This window comes from Anneissia japonica, unplaced genomic scaffold, assembly GCF_011630105.1.
Source record: "Anneissia japonica isolate Jap-2015-1 unplaced genomic scaffold, ASM1163010v1 scaffold287863_len737641_cov155, whole genome shotgun sequence".
NCBI classification, from domain to species: domain Eukaryota; kingdom Metazoa; phylum Echinodermata; class Crinoidea; order Comatulida; family Comatulidae; genus Anneissia; species Anneissia japonica.
In genome coordinates, this window is record NW_022742482.1 from 35,094 (window position 1) to 58,600 (window position 23,507).

A 23,507-nucleotide genomic window follows, 5' to 3' on the forward strand; every position below is an offset into this window, starting at 1 on the left:
GCCAGTGTAAGTAGTACCAGTGCAAATATATAGGAATTTGGGTCAACACCGATTTTACGAATACCCAAATTTACGAACGGCTCTGGGCCCGTGCCGTACGTAAATGAGGGGTTCTACTGTATCAATATTAACATACCATGGTTTATCTGGTAAATATGGTTTTCCTTTGAAAAGTGTATTGTATGGTACTTTTAACTTGCCCATTGGACAAGAATGCTGAACCAAGCACCCATGATTACAGTGGTTAGGGAACCCATTTGACAGCAAGAGGTCAAAGGTAATTTTATTTTAGATTTATAACATTTTTAGCAAAAAAAAATGAAATTTTTAACACATTTTAATGGATAAAAATAATGAATATAAACAGTTTTCCCCATAAGAAAATGCTAGATTGGTAAACCTTCAATTTTTTTTAAAGTTTATTTTACTTCACACAATGCAAAAATACATTAGAAAATTCTTCTGAAAGCAATATGCTGATTGGATTGATTTATTTTATACATGAATTATAATTATGGTACAATTTATTATATATAAGTGTGCTATTTCTTTAAATATGAGGTTACTGTACGATAGAAATTGAAATTTGATGAACAAAAGTCGGGTGACCCCACAAAAGATAAAAAAAAAAAAACATACCACAGCCAATCTGTCATGTAGGTCCGTCTTTTCCTTCACAAGTTGTCCAAACTCTTCCTCCAGCCGTTCCCTACTCTGTTCAGCAAGATTTAGACTCTGATCCAGACCCATCTTTTCCGTTTCTGTATCCATCTTTTCATTCTCAACTCTAACAAGCTCTTCACGAATGCTGGATTTCTCCTGCTCTAGTTCACCTTTCTCCGACAGAAGAGCTGCTTTTTCACTCTCCATCTTTGAATAAACAACACAAAGACATCTCCCGAATAATCTAACCACATTGCCTTAAGTCACTCATTGTATGATGTCAATAGATTGAAGAATACAGCATTACATGATGACTGACCAACAACAATAAACACTGTTTAATTAAAGATCCCTTATATATTTACTTTTGAATATCACTATCTACAAGGAAATCATTTGGCACCAACATTTTTACAATCTTACTGCAAATAGATATTCTTGTATATTAACCAACACATACTTATTGCTTGTGAACATAATCTCAGTAACATGAATATTCATCTAATTTAATTATCATATTTGAATATTTATGAAATTGAAAAGAAGGCTTTTAGTGTACAAAACTTTTACTCAAATAATATAAAATATGCACTATTCTAAATATCCAGAAACAATAAACCTGAACACTGAACCTAGTTAACTAATGTTTACATTAACAGTTATTCAATATATTGAATATCAAAATTATATAACTAATATTGTGTAATACAAATGGGATGAATTAACCATGAATATTTATAAATTACCATCATAATGATCTTGTTGAGCTCAATTTTATCTTGGCCAAGGCCTTCATTCAATGACTGCATCTTAATCAATGCATCCTTTAAGGCAGCTTCTTCGTTGTTAAGCTTATTCATGTTCAGATGTAGCTCAGCACGATGACGTTCAGCCTGGGAAAGCGCTTCATCTGTAATGTTGAAAAAATGTGAGTAAGTGATCATTGGCCTAGCAATGATAAAACAGGATATGAAGATTTATGATTTATAATGCAGTTTAGGAATCAAGAATAAAATTAATTAGTTTGCTTCTTACGATATATATTATACATTAAAATGTAATACACATATTAGGTTAAGTTTCAAATCTATGTACTCAGATTATCTCTTTCTCTGTTGATTGTTTTCCTCCAACATGAGTATGGGTACTTAGTAAATTGCTGCAACACAAAGCTAAGTATAATTATTCTGCATGTAGGCAATCATGAATTTAATGACAAAAATATAAAACGTTAAGGAAACTTACTGATCTCTGCTTTCTCTTGTTCCAGCACCTCTTTTTCTAAAATGGCTTTGTTGAAGGCTTCCTTCAAAGCTACTATCTCTTCCTTTAAGGAGGAGTTCTTGCTCTCTACCTGGTCAATCAGTTTGTGGCTGTCGAGAAAAAATGTAAATCAATCAAATTTAAAACATGTCCGAAAGGGGGTAGTGCAACTGTGGGGCCAATCGAGACAACACTACCCTTCGGGATCCAGGGCTTGCCCAGCAAAATTGTTGTTTTCTAGATGTGAATCCCTTTAAATCAGATGCTGCATTAGAAGTGTGATGCACAAATTGGATTGCATAGGCTAAAAACTAAGCATGGTCTATTATTTGTACTTTTCAACATCATGAACTAAGCAAATAAAAACAAAGAAATTGTTCCAAAAATTTAATATTTAGTTTCCTGCAGAAAACACAAAAGCATTAAAATTAATAATTTTCAATATAATGGTGAAATCATTGTTTTAATTCAAATTCAACTAAAATATTTTTTATTTTGATATTTGATTAGCATTTCTTGGCAAATATTTATTTTTTTTTTAAATAAAAAAAATACCTGCCTCTAATTTCTTTTAATTTGGGTCAGAAATTCATGTAGGATTGGTGAAGTTTTAAACTAAACAAGTATTTTTTTTATTTGGCCTTAATTTGCAAAATTACTTAATCATCTTAATTATCTTTAACTCAAAATAGAGCACTCGTATTTATTCATTTTCATTGGTTCTGTAAGCCAATAGTCAGTTACACACATCATTATGAAACCTGTTAAATCAATAGCTGGCCGGCCTTGGTCGGTCGGTGAAACGGTGAGATGATATGTGATTCTATTCTCTTTATCTGTTTTGTCAGTTATACTGTTTGGTTAGTTTAGGTTATTTCCAGATAAATTTATTTCCATACTTCATTCACATTTATTTTTCGAGCGCATTGAGACGGTTTCCATCGTGGAAGGCGCTATATATACAAAACCATCTATTGCCATTAATAAGAATCCATTTAGAGTAAAATCGAACAGACAAAGTATGAATGTTATTACTTACCTTCGTTCAATTTCCTTCTTTTGTCGTCCCATGTCCTTCTCTCGATCTTCATTCTCATCTTCTAGGTTATCCCTCTGTCGCTGCAGGTCAGAGTTGGCCGCCTGAAGGCGTTCGCATTCCAAGTTTAGGGCTTCAATCTGGTCATTCAGGCTGGCTCTTAGGTTCTCAAGGGCTGATTTTTCACTGGTAAAAAACAAAACACTTACGAAAGTTACATCAGCAAAGTTAAGTAAGTGTATGCTGGGTATCAATGAATAAGGTAAAAATAAGGGTTAGAACCTGAAGCTCTGGGCTCATAGGCCAGAGTGCCCATATCACTTTCCTTGGCATTTGGGCCAGATGTGCAAGGCTGTGGTGGGTTCACAGTAGTCTGTTTAACTTTGATAGAATATGCCAGTACCCATATATACGCCTGGGTAGAGAGAGACAAACATAGACAACGTGTCTCGCCTAAGGAAAAAAGCGATTACCACAGAAAGGATTTCAAAGATTTCATTTTCATAAAATGAAAAATGCTAATAAAGATCCTTCAAATATAATAGTTGCCTAAATAACGTTTAAAAGCCTTGCCCTATGTAAACAAAATTACAGTTTTCCCTCCAATTAAGGACTACTTTTGGGACCGGGGTTTTTAAAGGCTTCAGCAGCTTTAGTCTCTAATTAGAATACAAAGACATTTGTTAATTTGGGACCACAGAAAAGTGGTGTTTATAAATTGGAGTGGTCTTGAATTGGAGTGGTCTTGAATCGATAGGGTCCTTAATTGGAGGGGTCATTAGTTGGAGGGGTCTTTAATTAGTGTAGTACCTTCCGGTAGCCTCTAGAGAGTTCCTCAATCTGTCGCGATCACGGCGGATGTCATCAGCCTGTCGCTTAGCAGACTCTAGTTCTTCCTTCAGTACCATGTTCTGTCGCTCCTGTTGGCGATGGTCATTCTCGGCCCTCTCCAGATGTTTCTTTAGCATTTCACCTTGGTCCTTAGATGAACTTAGCTTAGCTCGCAGTTCCTAGTCGGAATATAAATAAAACGAAAGTTACATTACCTATGAAAATTTAAAATTTCAATTGTTATTATTGCTGAAAATTTATTGAAGGCTTTTATCTTCATGCAGTATTTGTATTACTTCTTTCATTTCTGTAGATTAATAAAAACTTCATCATAATACCTGCACTTGTAGTTGACGCTTCTGCAGAGCAGCTTGAACAGCGGAGAAGGTTGACTCTGCAAACTGTGGAGAACCTGGTCGCCCGGGAGAAACACCACGTCTCGATGGGGAACGAGAGTGCCGAGATGGTGACAAGGATCTAGAGCCACGCAAGAGCCGAGATGGTGATGGAGATCTCATTGGTGTTGACCAGGCAAATGGTGTGGGGAATGTGATATCGCCATCTTCCTTCGTTGGATATTCAGATGTTGGTTCTTCTGCATCCTGAATGACGGCTTGTGCAATGTCACGGAGTGCCGTGTGCAGGGCATCACATTCTTCTCGAAGTCCTTGCAGGTCTTCTGCACTATCAGGAGCATCTTTGCCGTACTCAGTTTTACCGGCATCAGCTCCATCCATAGGCTTGTTCATTGTGCGAACCAAGTTGTCTTTCTCAGCAATCTGGATTTTATATTTCTCATTCATGACAGTCAGCTCATTTATTCTAAAAAAAATTATTTCAAAATTGTCACTACAAATTTAATTATACAATTTTAGACAATACCAAGTACAACATACAGTAGTTATATAAATTTGACAAAAATTAGTACAAAATTTATTTTATTTTAGTGAATCAATGATTAGACTCCTGAAACACACTGAGGCATGTTTAAGAGGGTAATCTGAAAAACAAAATACCAAACCTGGAGTTAAGATCCGCTTTCTCCGCATCAAACTTAGCCTGCATGTCTAAGTTGTCTTTAACCTTCTCACGAAGCTGGGACTCCAATGCCAAACGGTCAGCTCGTTCTTTTTCGATGTGGGCGCCGCTGGAGGCCTCCGATGATCGGATGTTTGATGCCAGATTGAGGCATGCAGAATGCATGTTGCGTGAAGTACGGTTCAGGTCAGCGCGCATGTGCGACACATCCCTACAAATGTTACAGTACACAAAATATTGCAATAAGTCATACATAGCTATTTCATATTTACTGTATTTTATTATACCTCCCCGACACTCTTAACAAGAGACATCATAATACTAGGATAGTATCTACCACTTTAGGTCTCAAGCTATTTTATGTCTTTCGATCAGTGGTGACGCCAAGGTGCTCAGACAGGGGTCCTACAGTAGGTTCTCGATGAGAAGTTCAAAATCACAGACAGGGTCAAAATTGGAGGAAATTTCAAGAATAAGCACAATGCCAAGAAACGGGATGCTCGAGGCCATAAAAATTAATGGGAAGAAGTGATTGGCTTCCGAGTTCCTTGGCGAGTCCTCTGATCCTGGACACCCAAGGCCCCTCTAATTTTAAGCAATTTTCAATCACCCCACATTTTTAGGTCCCCAAAGGTGGTCTCAAATTGTAAATTTTTTTTTTTTTACTTTTAAGACTTTTGGAGTAAAAGACCATTTTACTCGTAAGCAGAATTTCAACTCTAGTCTCTGCAATTACAACTCGATGTGCTTTATCTTGATTTATTATATCCTTATCTCACAGGGATTGGCAATATGTGTTCATAGAATTGCACTACTGTATACTGATATTACTAGAGCTTCTGTTTACATTTTGATAACAAAAAATTGAAATAAACCTATTTAATGGTTAATTACTTTAACTATTCAATACCATATTATCCTTTTTCAAAAGAAAAAAATCCTTCAGGCAAAAAATTAATATTATCAATAACATTATTAGCAGAGTTTGCACAAAATGAGAGCTGGCATCATTAATATGTGCTTATGTTTTAAACCACTACATTTATCGTGTCTCCTTCAATACACTTCACTTTATTTGATTAAAGTAAATTATTAACTCTAAGCTCTAAAAGCATTGTTTAAATAGCCGTAGTATATAGCAGTTTAAGCTATATCATGTTTTCCAATCAAATAAATAGCTAGTGCTTCAAGTTTGTATACGACTCAAGTGCTAATGAGTGGCTCTCTCATGATCTCTTATTTCATAAATTGCTTATATCTTAAAATATTTCTTTATTTGAGAATATGCTTGTTGTAATGTAATGGTCACGCACTTGGTGTCATGCCTTTTTCATAGGATAAGACATGACCAAGTTGTTAGAGTTAATAACCGGTGGTTGTTCATGATGCAACACTTAGCTAGCAAATAAATTTGTTTTTTCATGGATTTGTATTAATTTATAAGGTTTGTTTATGCACATTTATGTGATGCATAATATTTTAAGACCGTATACTTATTTTATACTATGATTTTAAAAGAATTTTGGTATATATTAAAACGCAAAGGAGCTCCTTCCCTGTTCTAGCCAGCTACAAGTTGATAACAACGAATGTATGATTATGCACAATGCTGACAACAGTCAGTGGAATTGTTGCTCTAATTTCAGACAAGACAATGACATTAAACTCTAGTCAAAGTCAAAATAACATTACGAGCAATAAGTCTCCAGACTTACCTCTCAGTTGCAGACTTCATTTCACTAAACGAGCGTCTAAAGCTGACAACAGCACGCCACAACGACAACAATCTAGCGTGTTCATTATTGAAGTACTCGTTGAATGACTGAAAAAGTATATTTATTACGGCATAAATTCATGAAATTGTAAGGAAACAAGACTAGTTTATAAAATTGATTAAGTTATATATTTTATGGGGAAAATTTGACAATAAGATGAACATGATCAATTTACATTAAAAAATGAATTTACTTCTAGATTAGTAGCCACTGTCACGTCTGCCATAAACAGACTGTAGAGTACGGCTAGTTTAAGGCACTCGTGCAGGGTAATAATTCTGCGGAAATTGTGATATGCTAGAACCACAGAGACAAGCAATTTTTATATCTTACTAGAATAGTGTGCAATTCTACAGTTGAATTTCTATCCTGATTATTGATCATCCTGAATTTGTATATATTAATAATATTCAGTAAAAAGCCTAATGACAAAACATAATCATGAAATGGCTGCCCATGGGGGAAAGGTATAAAATGTGTATGCCCAACAAAGGCTCAATTGCAATGAATACCCCAGGCTTGATCATTACCGCTGCTACCGTGTATTAGTCAATTCTTATTTGGTTGTAATACAATTCAAGAAAAACTCTAATTACTTCTTCTGGAGATATTATATTGGTTACATAAGAAAAAAATATGTTATTTTGTCTAGTCTATAAATTGGGAGACAACCTTATACAATTAATGTCAGTACCATAGGCAAGGCACCATCATTACAACATTACAAAATTATCTACAATATTGAAACACGCATGATTGTATTTTCTTCAAGAAATGGATTCAAAATTGTTGATGTTCCAAAGTAATTATTCTACCTTACACAACCAACTAATAGCAAATGAACTGTGATGACAAAAATATTACTGTCATTAAAGTACTGTAGATGCCTCTTCGTATACAGTAAAATGTAATTCTAGATCTACAAGTTATCGTCATTGTCACAGATGAAATTCACTCACCCTTTCCTCCGATCGCCATTCCGATTCCCTTGTCTCCAACTCTTCACGTGCCTTTGCCCAATCCTGCGTGAGCTTGTTGATGTCTTGGGTGAGGTTCTGATTTGCTGCGGTGGCTTGGTCAAGCTGTTCACGCAACATGGAGTTCACGTGAGCCAGACTGGCGCTTCTCTGCTGCTCTTCCTCCAGCTTAATCAGCGCATTCTCCAGATCGGAACTATGCTCTTGCTCAGTCATTCTGAGCCGTTCTTCAGCACTCTCTAGACGCGATTTCAGATCATCAGTAGTGGAGCGAAGCTGGAAAATGATATTTTTGAATTGTTCATACCCAAACTAAAATTTCAAATGTTGTATATAACTATAGAATAGATGAGATTAAGTGCAACAGCTCCACTACTGAATTTTTAGGGAATAATAAGGTGCTGTACTAGACAAATTCCCATACAGGAACCAGACAACTAAAGATAGTCTCTCAACTTACCGAAACAGCTGTGTCAGATTCTGACATCTTGTCTTGTATCTGGGATTCTAACTCACCGCACTTGCGTTTGTACTGGAGTACCTACAATAAAAGTTGTTCAATTTGCATCAAAATCATGTAAAAAAAAAAGTTTACTTGTCAATGTAGGATCTTTTTTTTTTTCCAATTTTACAGAAAATTTTCCAGTTGATTGCATATGATTTTTATTACCAAGTTTTATATATTACCATATTTTGATTGTTGTGTTATGTAATTCAATGTTTTCATTTTAATCACATAAAAAAAAAACTAGTAATAAAAAAATATTACAGAAAATAGTGAACAATTAAGGAATTTAATTTATTCTTAAATTATATTGCAGGATATATCAGAGTGAAATGTTAGTAATGGTGTATTTCACAAAATCGATTTTATAGTATACTCTGTTTTTGAAAACATCTCTTGTTTTCCTTCCTACTTCAATTCCAATTTAACAGACATAAAAAAAATATTATGCTTCCACAAGGTAAGTTTGCTATATTTCTGAAGATCAGTCGAACATAATAAACATTAATTTGCTGACCTGGCAATGTCGTAGTTTACAGTACATTGTGCCGTATTATTCTCGTTACATTAGCAAAATTATTAATCACCATTAAAAGGCTTTAATGGAAAAACCGCCTCAAAGTGAAGTGAAAATACAGGCAAAATTAACAATAATATGAAATCAATAAATACTGTAGGGTTTTTAGGCAATTCAAACTACCGCTACATTAAGAAAATACAGAAGAAATGTTTTGGATTTTATCTTAATTTTCTGTATGAAAAAGTAGATTCTAAAAGTGTAATATTTATGTTTTTTTCAATGCTATTATTAATGTTACTCAATTAGTAAACTATTCAATTCGTTTTCTTTCTATTTCATGTAGAATACATCCTGTATACTATGTAGTGTTAATAAACCTGATAGATACTTTGAATACATTTAGATTCTAAATGTAATCAATCTACAGCATTGTTGATCGATTTGAATTGTATACTGGAAACGTAAAATTATACATAATCTATTTCATTTTATAATTTGTACATCTTATCAACTTTTGTATTTTAATTAAATAATGTAAATATTTCGGTAATATTATTATTACTTATTAAATTGTTAATGTTCATGTGTGAGTAATTTAAGGTCAGTATGGTTTAAGGTCAAACCCATAATACTAAGAAGAATGATATTCCACCTCCATTTTAAGGCTGAGCAGCACGGCAATGCAACAGAAGTACGCACATCTCGGGACATCAAAGGTTGTAACTCTGGCATCGACATTCTAGGTATGCGTGTGTCCCTACACGCTGAATGTCACAAAAACCATCACAACCAGACCATAAACCGTCAGCGTACATGATGAATTACCCATGAGCGTGTTACTGTAGTTTAATTTTCTTGGTCAATTTTCACAAATCAAATTGCAGTTTATAGAAACATTTAACAAGCTCGCGGTCAAAAGAAATCAGATGTTAAACAGACATTGCGAAGTACCCAAAATTAATAAAATAGTACACCATAAAACGAATGGCACGCATAGACTAATAATTGACGGCTGTACTCGCAACTAGTATCGGATTGTCGATGCCACAGTTAAGACCAAAGGACTGTACGCACGCGCTATGTTCGAGAGCGGAGTTGAATTACCCTGTGAGCAGTCATTTAGTAACTGGACTACAGCCCAGTGGCAGTGCCAGAAAATCTCCAACAAAGAATGACAGGGGATCCAAAGTCTTGAACGAAAGGTCCAAATTTCTTCACTGGGTCACTAGATGCCCAAAAATAAACTCTGAGGCATTTTGGGCATTCAATTTTTTCTTTCTTTTTTTTTTTGTTATATTACTTTGCAAAAGGGCAATTTCATAGTGCAGAGTGATTTTTTGTAATTTTTCATACTTATCAAATCCCAATGACTGGTGGCAATAATGTAAAGTCCTTGGGGCCTTCTTAGCATAAAGTAGGTACTATATAAATCTATCATTATTATTTAGTAAAGCGATTTTATGGAAGCCAGGATTAGTCTACTGTAGCAAAGGCTACAAACCATGCAAAGATAAACATCGACTATTACTTTACCTTAGCCTGTAGTTTCTGGACCAGTTGAGCCTGACGTTGCTGGCCATCCTGGTAAGCCTGCAGTTTACGCTTGTAGTTAGAATGTTCTTCTTCCAGCTTACGACGAAGCTCGATATTTTGCCCGACTAAGCTTTTGTTTTGTTCTTCACGCTCTTTATCGGTAATATCAGACTTGAATGACTGCTCCAACTGAATGTATACAAAAGAACATAGTCATGAATAAAAGAGTGACACTAATTCAATATGGTGATTGTCATCAGTGATCAAAATGTGAGACAAGTCTCTTACTCTGTATGTGATTACTCTTGAATAAAACTGTATAGTATCTGTCTCTTATACACATCTAGATGTGTATAAGAGACAGTTTTAAGGCTTCTGGGCTCCTAGAGGCCCAACCTTCTTTTCTTGTTTCAGTCTATGTTCCTACATACTGTAATAGTTCATTTAAAATGATTACGTGCAAAAAGAGCCTACAAGATCTTACACCAGGGTAAATTGTATGTTGACCAGTAATTGACAGGCAACACAAATAGTAGAGGTGTCCCTCAAGTAGATCACAATACCCACAGTATTGATTATGCAAAAAAGCAGATCAATCAATTTACAGTAGATCTTCTTCATATAACGGTATCATCAAAAGTCAACTATCCCCTACTTATACACTTTTAATGAATAAATTAAAACCTTGAAATGGTAATATTCTTTTTAGTACTTTGCTTAATTAACCATTATAACATAAAAAAAAAACACATTTCAATAGATTGAATTAGGTGGAGCTGTGACACCACATACATCTTGAATAGTGCATATAATTACAATAATATGCTTGCATTGAGCTTAGTACGGTAGCTTTGAAAATGAATGTACCGATTGTTTAAAATGTACTGAAGTATCAAGGAAGATGATTGTTTACAGGTGGTCACGTGACCTAACTTGGGAATACATAAAAAACATTACAGTGTGATAGCGTAGGAAAAGATAAGGTTATGGTTGCGAAAACAACCACCCACTGTTAATGTGAGAAGTAAATGGCTAGGAAAGGCAATACGATTGTTCAAAATAGTGTTTATTTACTTATCCTAGCCTTCTCCTTGGATTGTATGCTTTTGAAATTTAAGAGATCCTTCATAAACCTTAGCTGGCCCTAACATCGCAGCGTAGTTCGCGGGTCGAAGACCATCATGCATACATAACTATGCCATAGATGTGCAGGGGCCTAGGCCTAACATTTGTCGAACAATCTCAATGTTTGCGGCCAGTATCCTTTATAGCATTAGCAAAACATAAGGCAAAATTATCAAGTTTAATTTCCAATCAATTTGGTATAGTTTACTGGGAATTATGATGATCTTTACAGCAATAAACATGGGACAGCCACGATAGCAATCTCCATGTAAAAGTTTTTTTTGTTTTTCTGCTCCTACTTTTCTCAGTGAGGGCAGGTTAAGGAGGGCAAACGAACACTTTTTTTTTCAGGACATATTATAACATACAGTAGTATATATTTTGAATAATTCATAGATTCTTGAAATTAATATTTCCATTCAAATTAAATATATGAGGAGTTTTGAGATGTCTTAAGACTGTAGGCCCATCGCTTGGGCTTGGTCTTGGTCTACTACTGTGTATGGCTTACAGTACCACAAGCTGTGCTGAAAAAGGAGGATCGATGTTGATTCAGAGATACACATTCAGCTTACATGTAGATCAGTGCTGTCACCAAGATATTTGTTGCAATGTTCCAAAAATGTTCATGCTTTCCATCGTTTCTTTCAATTTGTTTATTTAGGAACATTTACCAAGGCTTTTCTATAAGTTAATTTACATTCAAATGTTCAAAATAAACCAAGTCAAAATTTTGTCGAGCGGAGGCTTATTATAGCGTTCAAAACTGCCAACTACTGATATGTTTTGATGCTACGCCCACTGGCTTTGGTGACTATCTAATGAACCAGTTGATGTTTATGCAACATAATTTAAATATAGTAAGACTAACAAATGGCAGAAAATAAAGTTCCATTTGTTTATATACCCCGCAGCAGTACTCAAATCTTTACAGTCACAATATTTAAACAGTGTAAAGTATTAGAATTACTGTTTATTTATGGTATGGTTAAATTTTACAAGCATTGTAACAGTACTACACTGCTGTCATTTCTGTTACTGCCTTTGCTGTCGCTGTTTGCGCCTTGCTGCTAACATCATTTCTGTTAATATTCTATTAAGAAGTTTGTTTTGAGCCTTAATTTAACGAAGGTACAGCACAGATGTGGTCCTTTAGGGTTTTTTAATGGCTCCTTGACAGTAACAGACTCAGTACATTGCTCTGTGAATAACTTTATTTAAAACATAAATATTTTTTTCATATATTTTATCCTAAATCAGTAGAGAAACTTTAGCAATTTAGTTTGCTTTTCCTTTAATCCCGACTCTGATTTTAGGTCTACCTGTAATTTTTATTGTTGTATGTTTATTGTAGTGTAGTGTTTGTTTTTTAAAAGATGAAGTGAAAACCATGGTGATAGATCCTTCTCTGTTGCTGTACCAAAGTTGTGGGTCAAATTACTCAATTTTGTAAAGGTTGTGAGTTCAAATCGTGTCTTGGTATGCAATTTTTTTTTCCCTCCAATTTTAAGCAATTTTATTTTTTTCAATTTTAAGATATTTCAATTTTGTACAAATGAACATTCTAAATAATAATTTTCTTGCACGAAAAAACATACTAATTTAAAAAAAAATTACTATCTTATTAGCTCTTCCAAAAAACCCAATATAATAACTTGCGTCTGTACCATAAGCTTGGAGGAACGTGAAGATCGGTGAGCAGTCGCTCTTGTTTTTGTTTGAATTTGAACCCAATTAACAGGAATATTGAAAGTAGTCACACACTTGAAATTCAATGCCACATTTGTTTATTTCTAGCAATCATTTAAACCAACATACACACCTGCATACTAATATCAAGTTAACAGTTGAAGTTGGTGTGAGATGCGATGCATGTAATTTTCTTTGAATGAGATGGTGAAGTTACCGCGAGAGGTGATGCGTGTAATTTCTTATGTGCGAGATGGTGCAAGTTTATACTTCATTTCCTCAAGACACAGCCCATTAAAAATCTCCTGCAGAAGCTCAATGTGTGTAGAATAATGGGGTAGTAATTACGCATTTAATTTATTCTCGCCTCATATTTAATTGAGTAAATTATCAGAACTGGAAAGTATTACGAACAACTGGAGTTACAGTACAGTAGGTTGAACTGGTTAGGTTAAAAATGGGATCAATCTACAGTACTATAAGAAAATACTAATTTTAACAAAATTAGGGTTTTTTTTTGGGTTACTCTATTTTTTTGGAGGGGTCACCAACAGCCAGTGATGTGACTTCAAATTTTAGAGTAAGAAGGTTTAATTTTTATCAGGTTAAGTATACAGTAAGTCACATAAATTTTAAGGACCATTTATTTAATTTATTTTATTTAGTGAATTTTTTATTTAACACCAATAGCCACACCTGAACTTTGACATTGCTAGTGTGCTTGTAAAAATCATCATGCTCTGCTTTTATAGTATACCACTTTATGCTCAATTTTATTTACTGTTTTACAGATATTTGGTGCAAAAATTTATTTTAGGTGTGTTACAAAATAATGAATGATTTTTATTCGCGTAATGGAAAGAATATTTTCATTCGTTGAAAAATTGACTGAAATTCCATTCTACAAGGCGGAGCCGAGTCAAATGGAACCCTCAATCTTACAATGAATGAAAATACTCTTCCCATTGCACGAATAAACACTCATTATTTTCATTTCATTTCTTTAGGCATGAGCGTCAAGAATATGCCAATCAGTGAACTTAATCACTTTCCTACATGGCATCCACTAAACAACAGGGACTGAAAACACCAGGGTAACCTCCTACTCTTCTCGAAGGATGTACTGCAGACCTGCCAACCCCCGGGTCATTAAAATCTGGAGATGTTTTCAAAACTCTTTAAAAAATCTGGATATTTACAAAAAAAATCTGGAGGTTTCCAGAATTAACCAAAAGATGATGCAAGATACTAAAAAAGACACGTTAAGACAAATCATACTAGGCCTTTGTGGTATGAAAATAAACGGTAAAAAAGTACTGCAAAAAAAAAAACCATTAATTAAATGACTGCTTGTTTATCATCGTGAAGAGAGCAGGCGGCGAAAACATTGAATACTAACGATCAAATCAATCTATATTTATGCATAAATCGGAGCATTTTATAGGGGACCTGTAAAATCAGTTAAATCGGGTGAAAACTACATTTGATCGGGAGAACTGCAGATTTGTTTAAATATCGGGTGACACCCGACAGGATCGGGTGAGTTGGCAGGTCTGGTACTGGGTTTTTTGATGTTCACACAAGCCAAATGCGTACACTGGGCCTACGGTTTAAAGTCCATTTCCGAGAAGACTTCTACCACGGGAACCATTGGTTAATACTTCGCAACTCCCTATTCTGGAAACATGTGAAGGAAAATACAGTGTAGGCTTTATACTGTATCGTCAAAGTCTGTCCTCATTCAAAACCCTCTGTTTGGTCAACCTTTAATATTCCTTATGCTCGGAATGATTGATGTCATCGTTAATATTGCCACAATGCCATTAAAAAAAAAATAAATTAACTTTTCTAATCTTCCTGGAATACAAGTATTTTTTAATCTACATAATTTATGAAAAGTTCTATAGTACATCATTGCTTCAACTACAGTATACCTATCAGATTATTTACAATCTAAAAACATTTTAAAAGCTTAGAATTATACAAGATACAGGTAGATTTAGTACTACATCACCTGTTGAATACAGATAATAAAAAAATGATTGTAGTAGTAGACCAATAAACACTTGTGTGTACTTTATCTCCCAGTGAGATCTCTTAACTAATGAAATAGCAGCAACTTACTGATAGTGACACATCTGATAACACATCATCTACCTGATGGTAATACCTGTAGGGATCCATCCTCTGCCTGGAGGCTAGCCTAAAGCTAGTGTATTAATCCACCCTTGAATCAGCAGACTGTTGGTCCTGTTTACATTTGAATGGGGCTAGCCAAACAGAAGGCCTCTTTCATATGCAAATGAGCTAGGGATTCCCTCTTGACCTGGTTCTGATCACTCTGGTTGGCTGAGCCCAAGTGACAAATTTCAGTCAATGAAAAAAAATGTACAGTGTATTACTACTAGCAGTAGGTTGTAAGATATCCTGGGTCTCATAAATTATTAACTTAGTGTTGTCAGAATAACCAGTAAATCAATGTTAACCTTGCAAGCAACTGTACACAGATAGAGCAAGAAATAATGACCTTAACATTCAGTTACTGTTTGCAGATTTGTTGAAACCTTTTGAGAGATTATACTAAAAAGGAAAAAAGCTACAAACCAAAATATCAAAAGAAATCAATAAAGCAATCACTAAAACACCTTTGTCACATAATGCAACCAATAACATGCACAATGCATTCTATGCCTACTACCAATACAACAACTGGTTTTCTTAATCTGCTTAAAAGGTGGAGCTGTTTCCATGTTCTTATTTAATTAGAGCATAGAGTGATGTTTCTTGTAAAGATGAGGACAAGCATTAATTTCAATGGTATCCATTCTTCCTCTATGGTGGTCTGCAGTAGTGTAAACACTTGAAACTACAATAAAATAGGCACACAAAAAAAAAAAAAAACCCTATAGATGCTAATTTGTTTTCACACAATACAACACACTCTTGCCATTAAATCCAACAAGAACAATGAAAAAACTGAAGAAAGCATGTAGGCCTACCAAAAGAAAATTTTATTAAAGCATTTTTATACAGATAATGGTGTAGGTACTGTTTGTTGCGTGCTAAAAAGAATTGTAGAAATAAATTTCCAATTTGAATGGCCTTGATACAGTATTTTAAGTGACTGCCAATTAACAATTGTGTTGATTATGGTATTCTTTATTTAAAAAAGGATAATTTGATAAAAAAAACCATGCAAGTTAAGAGGCCCCTGTCGGGGGTACTAACCACCTCTCGGAGGTACTAACCACCTCTCGGAGGTACCAGCCCTCTGTCAGGGAAGATCTGGCGTTACCACCACAACCCATACGATATTAATATTTTTTTGTTTGTATTTTAAGATATTTGACAATGGTTTCTATCCAAGCTACTCACAGAAAATCACCTACCTGTACAGTGGTAATTTTCTATCTACTCAATAACTATGGGTGTGTTTCTACTGATAAACACAAAATAATCATTTTTAAAACCAGGTTTAAATGAGTACCAGACAGCCTGCTGGAGTTGCAACTGCATTTTTGATTTTTCAAAAATCGGTTTTCGTGACAGAAATTACGTCACCATTTTGTTTATACAACACGTTGTTTTTCTAACTGTATAGGATAGTATTTTTCTCATTCCTGTCGTCATGATGACGAGGAGTAAGATACGATGTGGGGCGAGAAGGAAACTCCAATTGCAAAAAAAAAAAAAACCTTTTGATCAATTAACCTTTTATCATAATATTACTTTGGATCATCAACAAAGAACAACCATTGGAGAGATAAAAAAAATAATGTTTTCAGATATAAAAATTCAAAAATATATTTATACATGTACTGTACTATACATTTCTTAACAGTGACTGCATCTTTAATTTGTTTTCAAACATAACAGTGACTGTGTCTTTAATTTCTTTTGAATCATTCTAATTTTCCTCCTGGTATCATCTACTAACCAATTTGGGATGCATTTGAGATGTTTTATTATCACAAGAAACAAATTGCAATACAGTATTGATGGTACTGAACAGAAACTCACTAACACTTTATTGTAGTATAGCAAGTAATTGGGTAGGAGCCTTACGAGATATCAGCATTACAATGAAATTTTTACATGATATTCTTACAGCAGGATGATTGATTGAATGGCAAATTTGACTTCTCTCAATTTTGCAAAATAGGGTTTTACAGCCACTGACAGGAAATAGACTGCTATGGAAACTAATATAACTGTAATTTTGTCTACGGATCTATCATCAATTTTATACAATAATACCAAACACAGAACTGTAGGCCTACCCATATAAGCTCACTTTTGACAGACTGTTTTCACGATTTGAAGTAACCCTGGGGAAAAATTCAAATAAAATTGTTTTTTCTCATTTGTACAATGAGAATTTGATGAATAAAAAAAATAAAGAGCATGTACAAGGTAAAATAAAGTAATGTTATACAAAAATAGAAGACAATTTTTATACATAAAATTGCAATTGCTAAAAGTGTCTCAGTGATATTCTAACCATACTAAAATACTGTAATGTACACTTTACACGTAGTTACAGTACAGTACAGTATATTACACAGTACAATATTACATAGTATAAAATATACAGTACAGTACAGTTGTTTAACTAATATTAACAGTGGATGAAAACAACAAATTCACATTTCAGGGATATGCTTCATAATTGAATCAATCAAATAATTAGTATTATGATCAATAAAAGACAAAGAGGACGGAACATCCAAGAGTGCATTGAGGCGTAACAATTCCTAGCTCAACAGTAGGCAGTTCCTTCCTGATATCAACTCAATATCCTGTCTCATAAAAGAAGTATAGATGGACAAAAGACGCTCTTTCGTCAAGTTCAAGACAAATTATTTGGGAGCTTTTGATTGCGCAGCAATGGTACAGCAGGACGTAAAACGTAATGACATCAGAAAGTCATCATTTGCGCATGTGGAGTTCTCGCCGCCCGGATGATAGGATGCAGTTGGGTCTAAGTCTACGTTGTGCTGAGAACGCAATACAGTCACGGTTGTCACCAATGCAACGTGCACTTTAATATCTTTGTTTTTACAAAAGATCTTATATTAATAAAAAGTTTTTTTAGGCGACACTTTTTTATAACTGGTTTCGCAAATATATTTTTTTAATAGATCATCAGAGGAGGGCAAAAAATAAAATTAAAATAAAATTTAGTTTTCTTATTTAGGAAATAGTTTTGGCAAAAATATCCAGGCGGAGGAGAAAAAAAAATAACACTTTATTGGTGAATGTAAACAATGTAGTAATGGAATGACAATGCTTTAAATTATATAATTAGGAAGGAATTTATATGTTTAATATTTTTTTGGAGATTTCAAGGCAGTGGCGGGCATAATAAAAATAAAGAAAAACTTGCATGGCACCGGGAGCGCTAATTGGCCAAAAATAATGTTTTTTTTATTCAAAATTATCATTATTATTGGTGGGTGACAGGTTTGGTAAACAATGTATAAAAAAAAGTCTTAGAAAGAGAAAACTTATTTCATATCAAGTAACAATAGGCTCGGTTCCTTGAAAAATGTAGACACTTAATTGGCTAGCAATCAATTTGAATTAGCAAATAATCTGTTTTAATTTGTAAATGAAAGCAAAAAAAACTATTTGATCAATTATAAATGAGGCATTCTATTTTGTATAATTTCTTTGGGAATTTCCATGATTTATGATATGCTTTCCTGTAATCAGGCTAATGCTTGCAATTATAATGTACAGTACTATACAAGTAATGTGAACTTACATAGTACAGCACTTTCCCTATTGACATCCTATTGTCCACCACATGATTTATTAGAAGACACTTTTTCTACAGGTTACTGCTTTGTTACAGCAGTTAATGTACTTCGCAAAAAATCTTGTATCTTTCTATCTGAATCTTTCCAAGTATTTTGAGCAATTTGACACACTGGGGCATTGTGGCGCTAAACACTCAAATCTAAAGGTACTGTAGGTATATTATAAAGGTACTGTACTATAGAATAAAACATAACTTGCAGCGTCAACGAGCTGAATTGCGCATGGACGTTGTTCATCACTACTGTACCTAGCAGCCATAGAAAACACTTATTATATATAGTAGCTTCAAGTTGACATCATTCCAAAATCATAGGGGGTAAAATGAGAAATAGCATCAGGGTAGTAGGGTACAGAAACCCCCTACTCTTCTGAAAGATGCAATAAGTTCTTTAAAGTGCACACAAGCCAGGTGTGTACTCTGTACAGTACCTTCATTTAAAGTCCTTACCCGAGAAGACTTGGTTCTACAATCCAATTGCTTAGTGAGATTGTGAGAATTTGTTCTACTTCATGTTAGAATAGTTAAAGAAAGATGTATTTGAAAAACTAAATGTGAAACTGAAGCATAATAATGTGTTGCATTTGTGGCATCTGAATTGCTAGTTACATTTTTCAGAAACTGCACTGGAAAAAAAGATGAATGTGATAACACTAAAAGGAACTAAACAATAAAAGTTGTTATGGTGTTTAATGATGAGTTTTATTACTATTTCGAATTGCACATTAAAAATTTCCCCACGCGAATGTAGATCATACGGAAATAACATGGGAATACAGTACTGGCAATTACAGTAATTGAGACGTGAGAGTTTAAGCGTTGATTACAAGTAAGGCGGTGGCCGTAATAAACTTTATTAATTATGAAATTAATTGGCAGTTATGTCAAAGAATGGATGGGTTTATTACAAATAAAAACCTCACGAACAAATTGCTATTTTAACAAGAAACCTGCAGGATAATAATACACTGATTCCACTAGTATACTATAGGTACATGTGGCAGACCAAAGGAGGGATATGTCGAAATTTTCAAAACTGAGTTTTGTACATATTATGAAAGTAGATATTATCTTCTTCAAAATGAAAAAAAAAAATCACTTTGATATGATAGTTTATGACAAAGTTATGGGCAATCAAATTTAGGATACTTGGTGTAAGTGTATTTTGAGAAAACTGGCTTTGAAAACCAGATTTTATGTCTGTACGCTAGGACAAGCTCTATTCATTTTTACAACATTTATCGATTATAAATCAGAGAAAGTTAAATGTAGAATGAAAATTAAATGTTTAATATGTATGTTAAAAAAAAAAACGAAAAAAATGACCGATTTCACGTTTGTGCATTTATTAGAAAACTGCCTGTGCGACTTATCACTCCATTGGCTTGGCTCTGCCACACACAGTACGATACAGTATATAGTATACTATACCACAGTATGTTGGTCATGTGACGTATAGTGGGTATAGTAAATCAAAGATCTTATAATAAACACAAGATACCGTTCTCTGTGATTTGCGCATAACAAATAGAAGAGTCAGTCTGGCAGAAAACTAATCACTTTTAGTATAGTGCGTCCTAGTTGTTGCCATGGAAGGTGTTCGCTTCACACCCAAGTATGTTACCAAGTACATTTTTGTTCCATAAAGAGAGGACTCGTTGTAAATCTACGCTTCTGATTGTTACACGTAAAGTTAAAGTCACGCTGTGTACACTATGATCAAAGCGGTCAAAATTGAATAGTAAACACTTTTGCAAGAGGGTGCCATACACTGCGTTATAACAGAATTTGCACGCAGAAATTGAAGAGAACGCTATCTTGCAAGATCTGTGGTATAAATTGTAAACAAGCAGTGCTTGGTAATAGGAAAATGTGGCTTCTTTGGAGTGTTTCTGCTGTAAAGTTTGATGTTGAATAATGTTGGTGGAATGCCTCTAAACTATAGGCCGGCCTACCAAATTGATTGGAAATTGAACTTGAGAATTTTGCCATAATGGTTTGCTAATGCTCCAAAAGATACTAATTTTGCTTTGTTGTTGTTCATGTGTTATGGAGCATATCTTCATGAATTTCAATTCAGTTAGAATACAGTACTGTTAAGTTCTCACTGGAAGCAATCATTAACTGTGGGAATTTTCTAATAACTAATAATAGTTTCAAATCAGACAATGCTATTGAACAAGCTTGAGCATTCCATTTGTACAGTAGATCGAATGGCCTGTGTCATCAAAGAGGTTTTTCTCAGTTCAAAGATAGACAATACAGTACATGCTAAAAATAATCTCTCTTTAACAACCTTTGTTCTTGTAGCAAACAAAATACCAATACTAATTGTTCAGCTAATTACTCTACTTTGTTTTATTGTTAATGGAACTAGACATTAATGAAATATTCATACAGTGCAGATTGCTTTCGCTTTCAAACCACTTAATGAAACCTTTCGGTTTAATGAAATTTGTTTTTAAAAAAATGTAATGATATTGAAACAACTATGGAAACAGTATACTGTATGTATTTAATACTAAACCTTCAAAAGCAAATTGGTTATTATTTCTAAATAATGACTCAAATGTTCCATTTGGCATTGTCATGAAAATGCTTGTCAATTTTGAATCATGAATATTCATTCAATCTGTTTTCAACTGAAAGTAAACTTGTTAATTACGAAGCAAAACTACATGAAGAATGACTACAAAATCATTTTTGCTTTTTGTTTTGCTTCTTCTATTTTTTCAGTTTTTATCTTGCCAATCTGATGTTTTTGCATAATAAAATATAAAAATTGAAATGTACATAAATTGTTTGACTTCAGTGTTGAAATGGTATTTAAAAAAGCTTTTGGGAACAAGACATTCACTGGTTAAGGAAGGGGTTTACAGTAATGAAGTTTTGGGAGGGATTGAACAATAGGTTTTACAAAATTGTCTTTATTTCAAGTCAACAATACTGTAGTACAGTAAAGTTCAGTTTGAATGTCCCAAGAATTGCATTTAAAGTATATAAACGCTTTCTTTATTTATCATTGTTCAAACATAGAGCGATTATCCTCATTCACCAATATAGCCCCCCTATAGAAATGAAAGTTTGTTTGAGGGGTCAAAGTCAACTAACTTACTAGCATCAGTGCATACCTGTAGAGCTTATGAATGAGAATTTAAATGAACCCGAATGCCATTGATTGTTAAGTAAGTATGTTACGGTGAAGTTACATTTAAAAATATAAATAAACACCCATCAGATGCTGAAGTCAGTAAACTACAGAAATAAATTGAGGACAGTTTGGTATTGTGCAGGAGCAAAAAAAAAAGGGAGCAAAAAAAAAAAAAAAAAGAGAGAGGGGAGCACAGTACCTCCAAGCAAGTTTTTGATTTAAATTCCATGTACTGTACCAGTGTCTATGGTTGAGCATTCTTTAAACAAAATTCTCAAAAACCACACCCACACCCACCCTGTCCTTTGCACATTGCATAGCCATATTTTTCTCTGGATGCGGCCCTGCTGCATAGGTGGTCTTTAAAAGATGGTGAATGTTTTTTTAAAACTCATGATTCTGTTGAATCTACTGAACAGGTTTTCCCAGTATAAAGAATAAAGAAATAAATAATAAACAAATAAATAATACACAAGATACAGTAAAGACCAACTCAGACAGCATCGTATGACACAGTCCAACACAACTTTCTGCCAGGGACTACTGTAGATCGTTGCGGGAATATGAAAAATAATATGAAAATCCATCACATCAGCATTTAATGCACACAGACCGGATGCAATGATACATTGTCTAGGGCTGCACCGTACAACACTGTGTGAGTTATTCAGAAGTAGTGATAATGATACTCACTCTATCTGCAAGGGCCTGGTACTTAATAGCAAGCTCATCACGTTCAGCCCGGCTACCTGCAAGTAGATCCTCAACACGGCTTAGCTCATTCTGTAGCATACGATTCTCCTCTTGCATTGACATCATGCTTGGCGCTGTACCGTTGGTGTGGTCCAAGGGGATGAGATCATCTGCTGACAAATTCTTTGTAATAATTTCACGGATCCTTGCGGGTACCTTTGTAGGGCTGTTATCCTCGCCTTTCACCGGTGGAATTTGGTCGTCGTCGGGATTGGAGAGAACAGTGTCTTCCAATTTCTGTACACGAAGCAAAATGAAAAGAACCAAATCAAAAGAATTAATGATTTCATCAACAAAAGAAAAAATTTCTATAAAAGATGGATCGATAAAAAAAAAACTAGGAAAATTTTAACACAATATAGAAATTATATTAGTAGAATAAACTATACCAGAGGGCTGTAACTTGTGGGGAAGTGGGTAATTAGAAATACCACCTGTCACAAAAAGAGAACTTTTAAGAAGTGACAGTTGATCCATAAACATCAAATTATTCTCTTTAGACAGCAATGGAGTTTAATAAATGGTAGCCAGCCAGCAGACATAAGCATTTATTACACTTCTACCTACTGTAGCAAAGTACAGTAAAATATAATTCAATAGGTTGATTAATCCCAATAGCTTTCACAGCTCCACTGTTTTTTTACCTGTGTGTTTGATTGTGACTTGTGGAAGTAAAAAGAGTTTATGACAAATAATGTGTATCCCCTACACACTGTACACGTATGTAAATATATATAATGATGCAACGTGTCAGTTAGATCTGTCCCTGTGTGTTCAGCTCACCATGAATAAAGTTCATGTTTTGCTTGCGTTTCACATGTTACAGT

At 34.2% G+C, this 23,507-nt stretch overlaps 1 protein-coding gene across 1 annotated transcript in view; it reads right to left on the reverse strand.

The window, feature by feature from the left end:
* LOC117119173 (rootletin-like) overlaps nt 1-23,507 on the reverse strand; it is a 56,772-nt gene that overhangs the window by 27,469 nt on the left and 5,796 nt on the right. Inside the window, exons 2-13 of the mRNA XM_033263991.1 lie at nt 22,621-22,917; nt 10,142-10,330; nt 8,044-8,124; nt 7,566-7,859; nt 6,547-6,653; nt 4,815-5,042; nt 4,132-4,615; nt 3,773-3,972; nt 2,966-3,148; nt 1,909-2,036; nt 1,410-1,573; nt 544-870 (exon numbers count right to left, since the gene is read on the reverse strand). Coding sequence (XP_033119882.1) covers nt 544-870; nt 1,410-1,573; nt 1,909-2,036; nt 2,966-3,148; nt 3,773-3,972; nt 4,132-4,615; nt 4,815-5,042; nt 6,547-6,653; nt 7,566-7,859; nt 8,044-8,124; nt 10,142-10,330; nt 22,621-22,917 — 2,682 coding nt within the window. The remainder of the gene's footprint in view (nt 1-543; nt 871-1,409; nt 1,574-1,908; nt 2,037-2,965; nt 3,149-3,772; nt 3,973-4,131; nt 4,616-4,814; nt 5,043-6,546; nt 6,654-7,565; nt 7,860-8,043; nt 8,125-10,141; nt 10,331-22,620; nt 22,918-23,507) is intronic.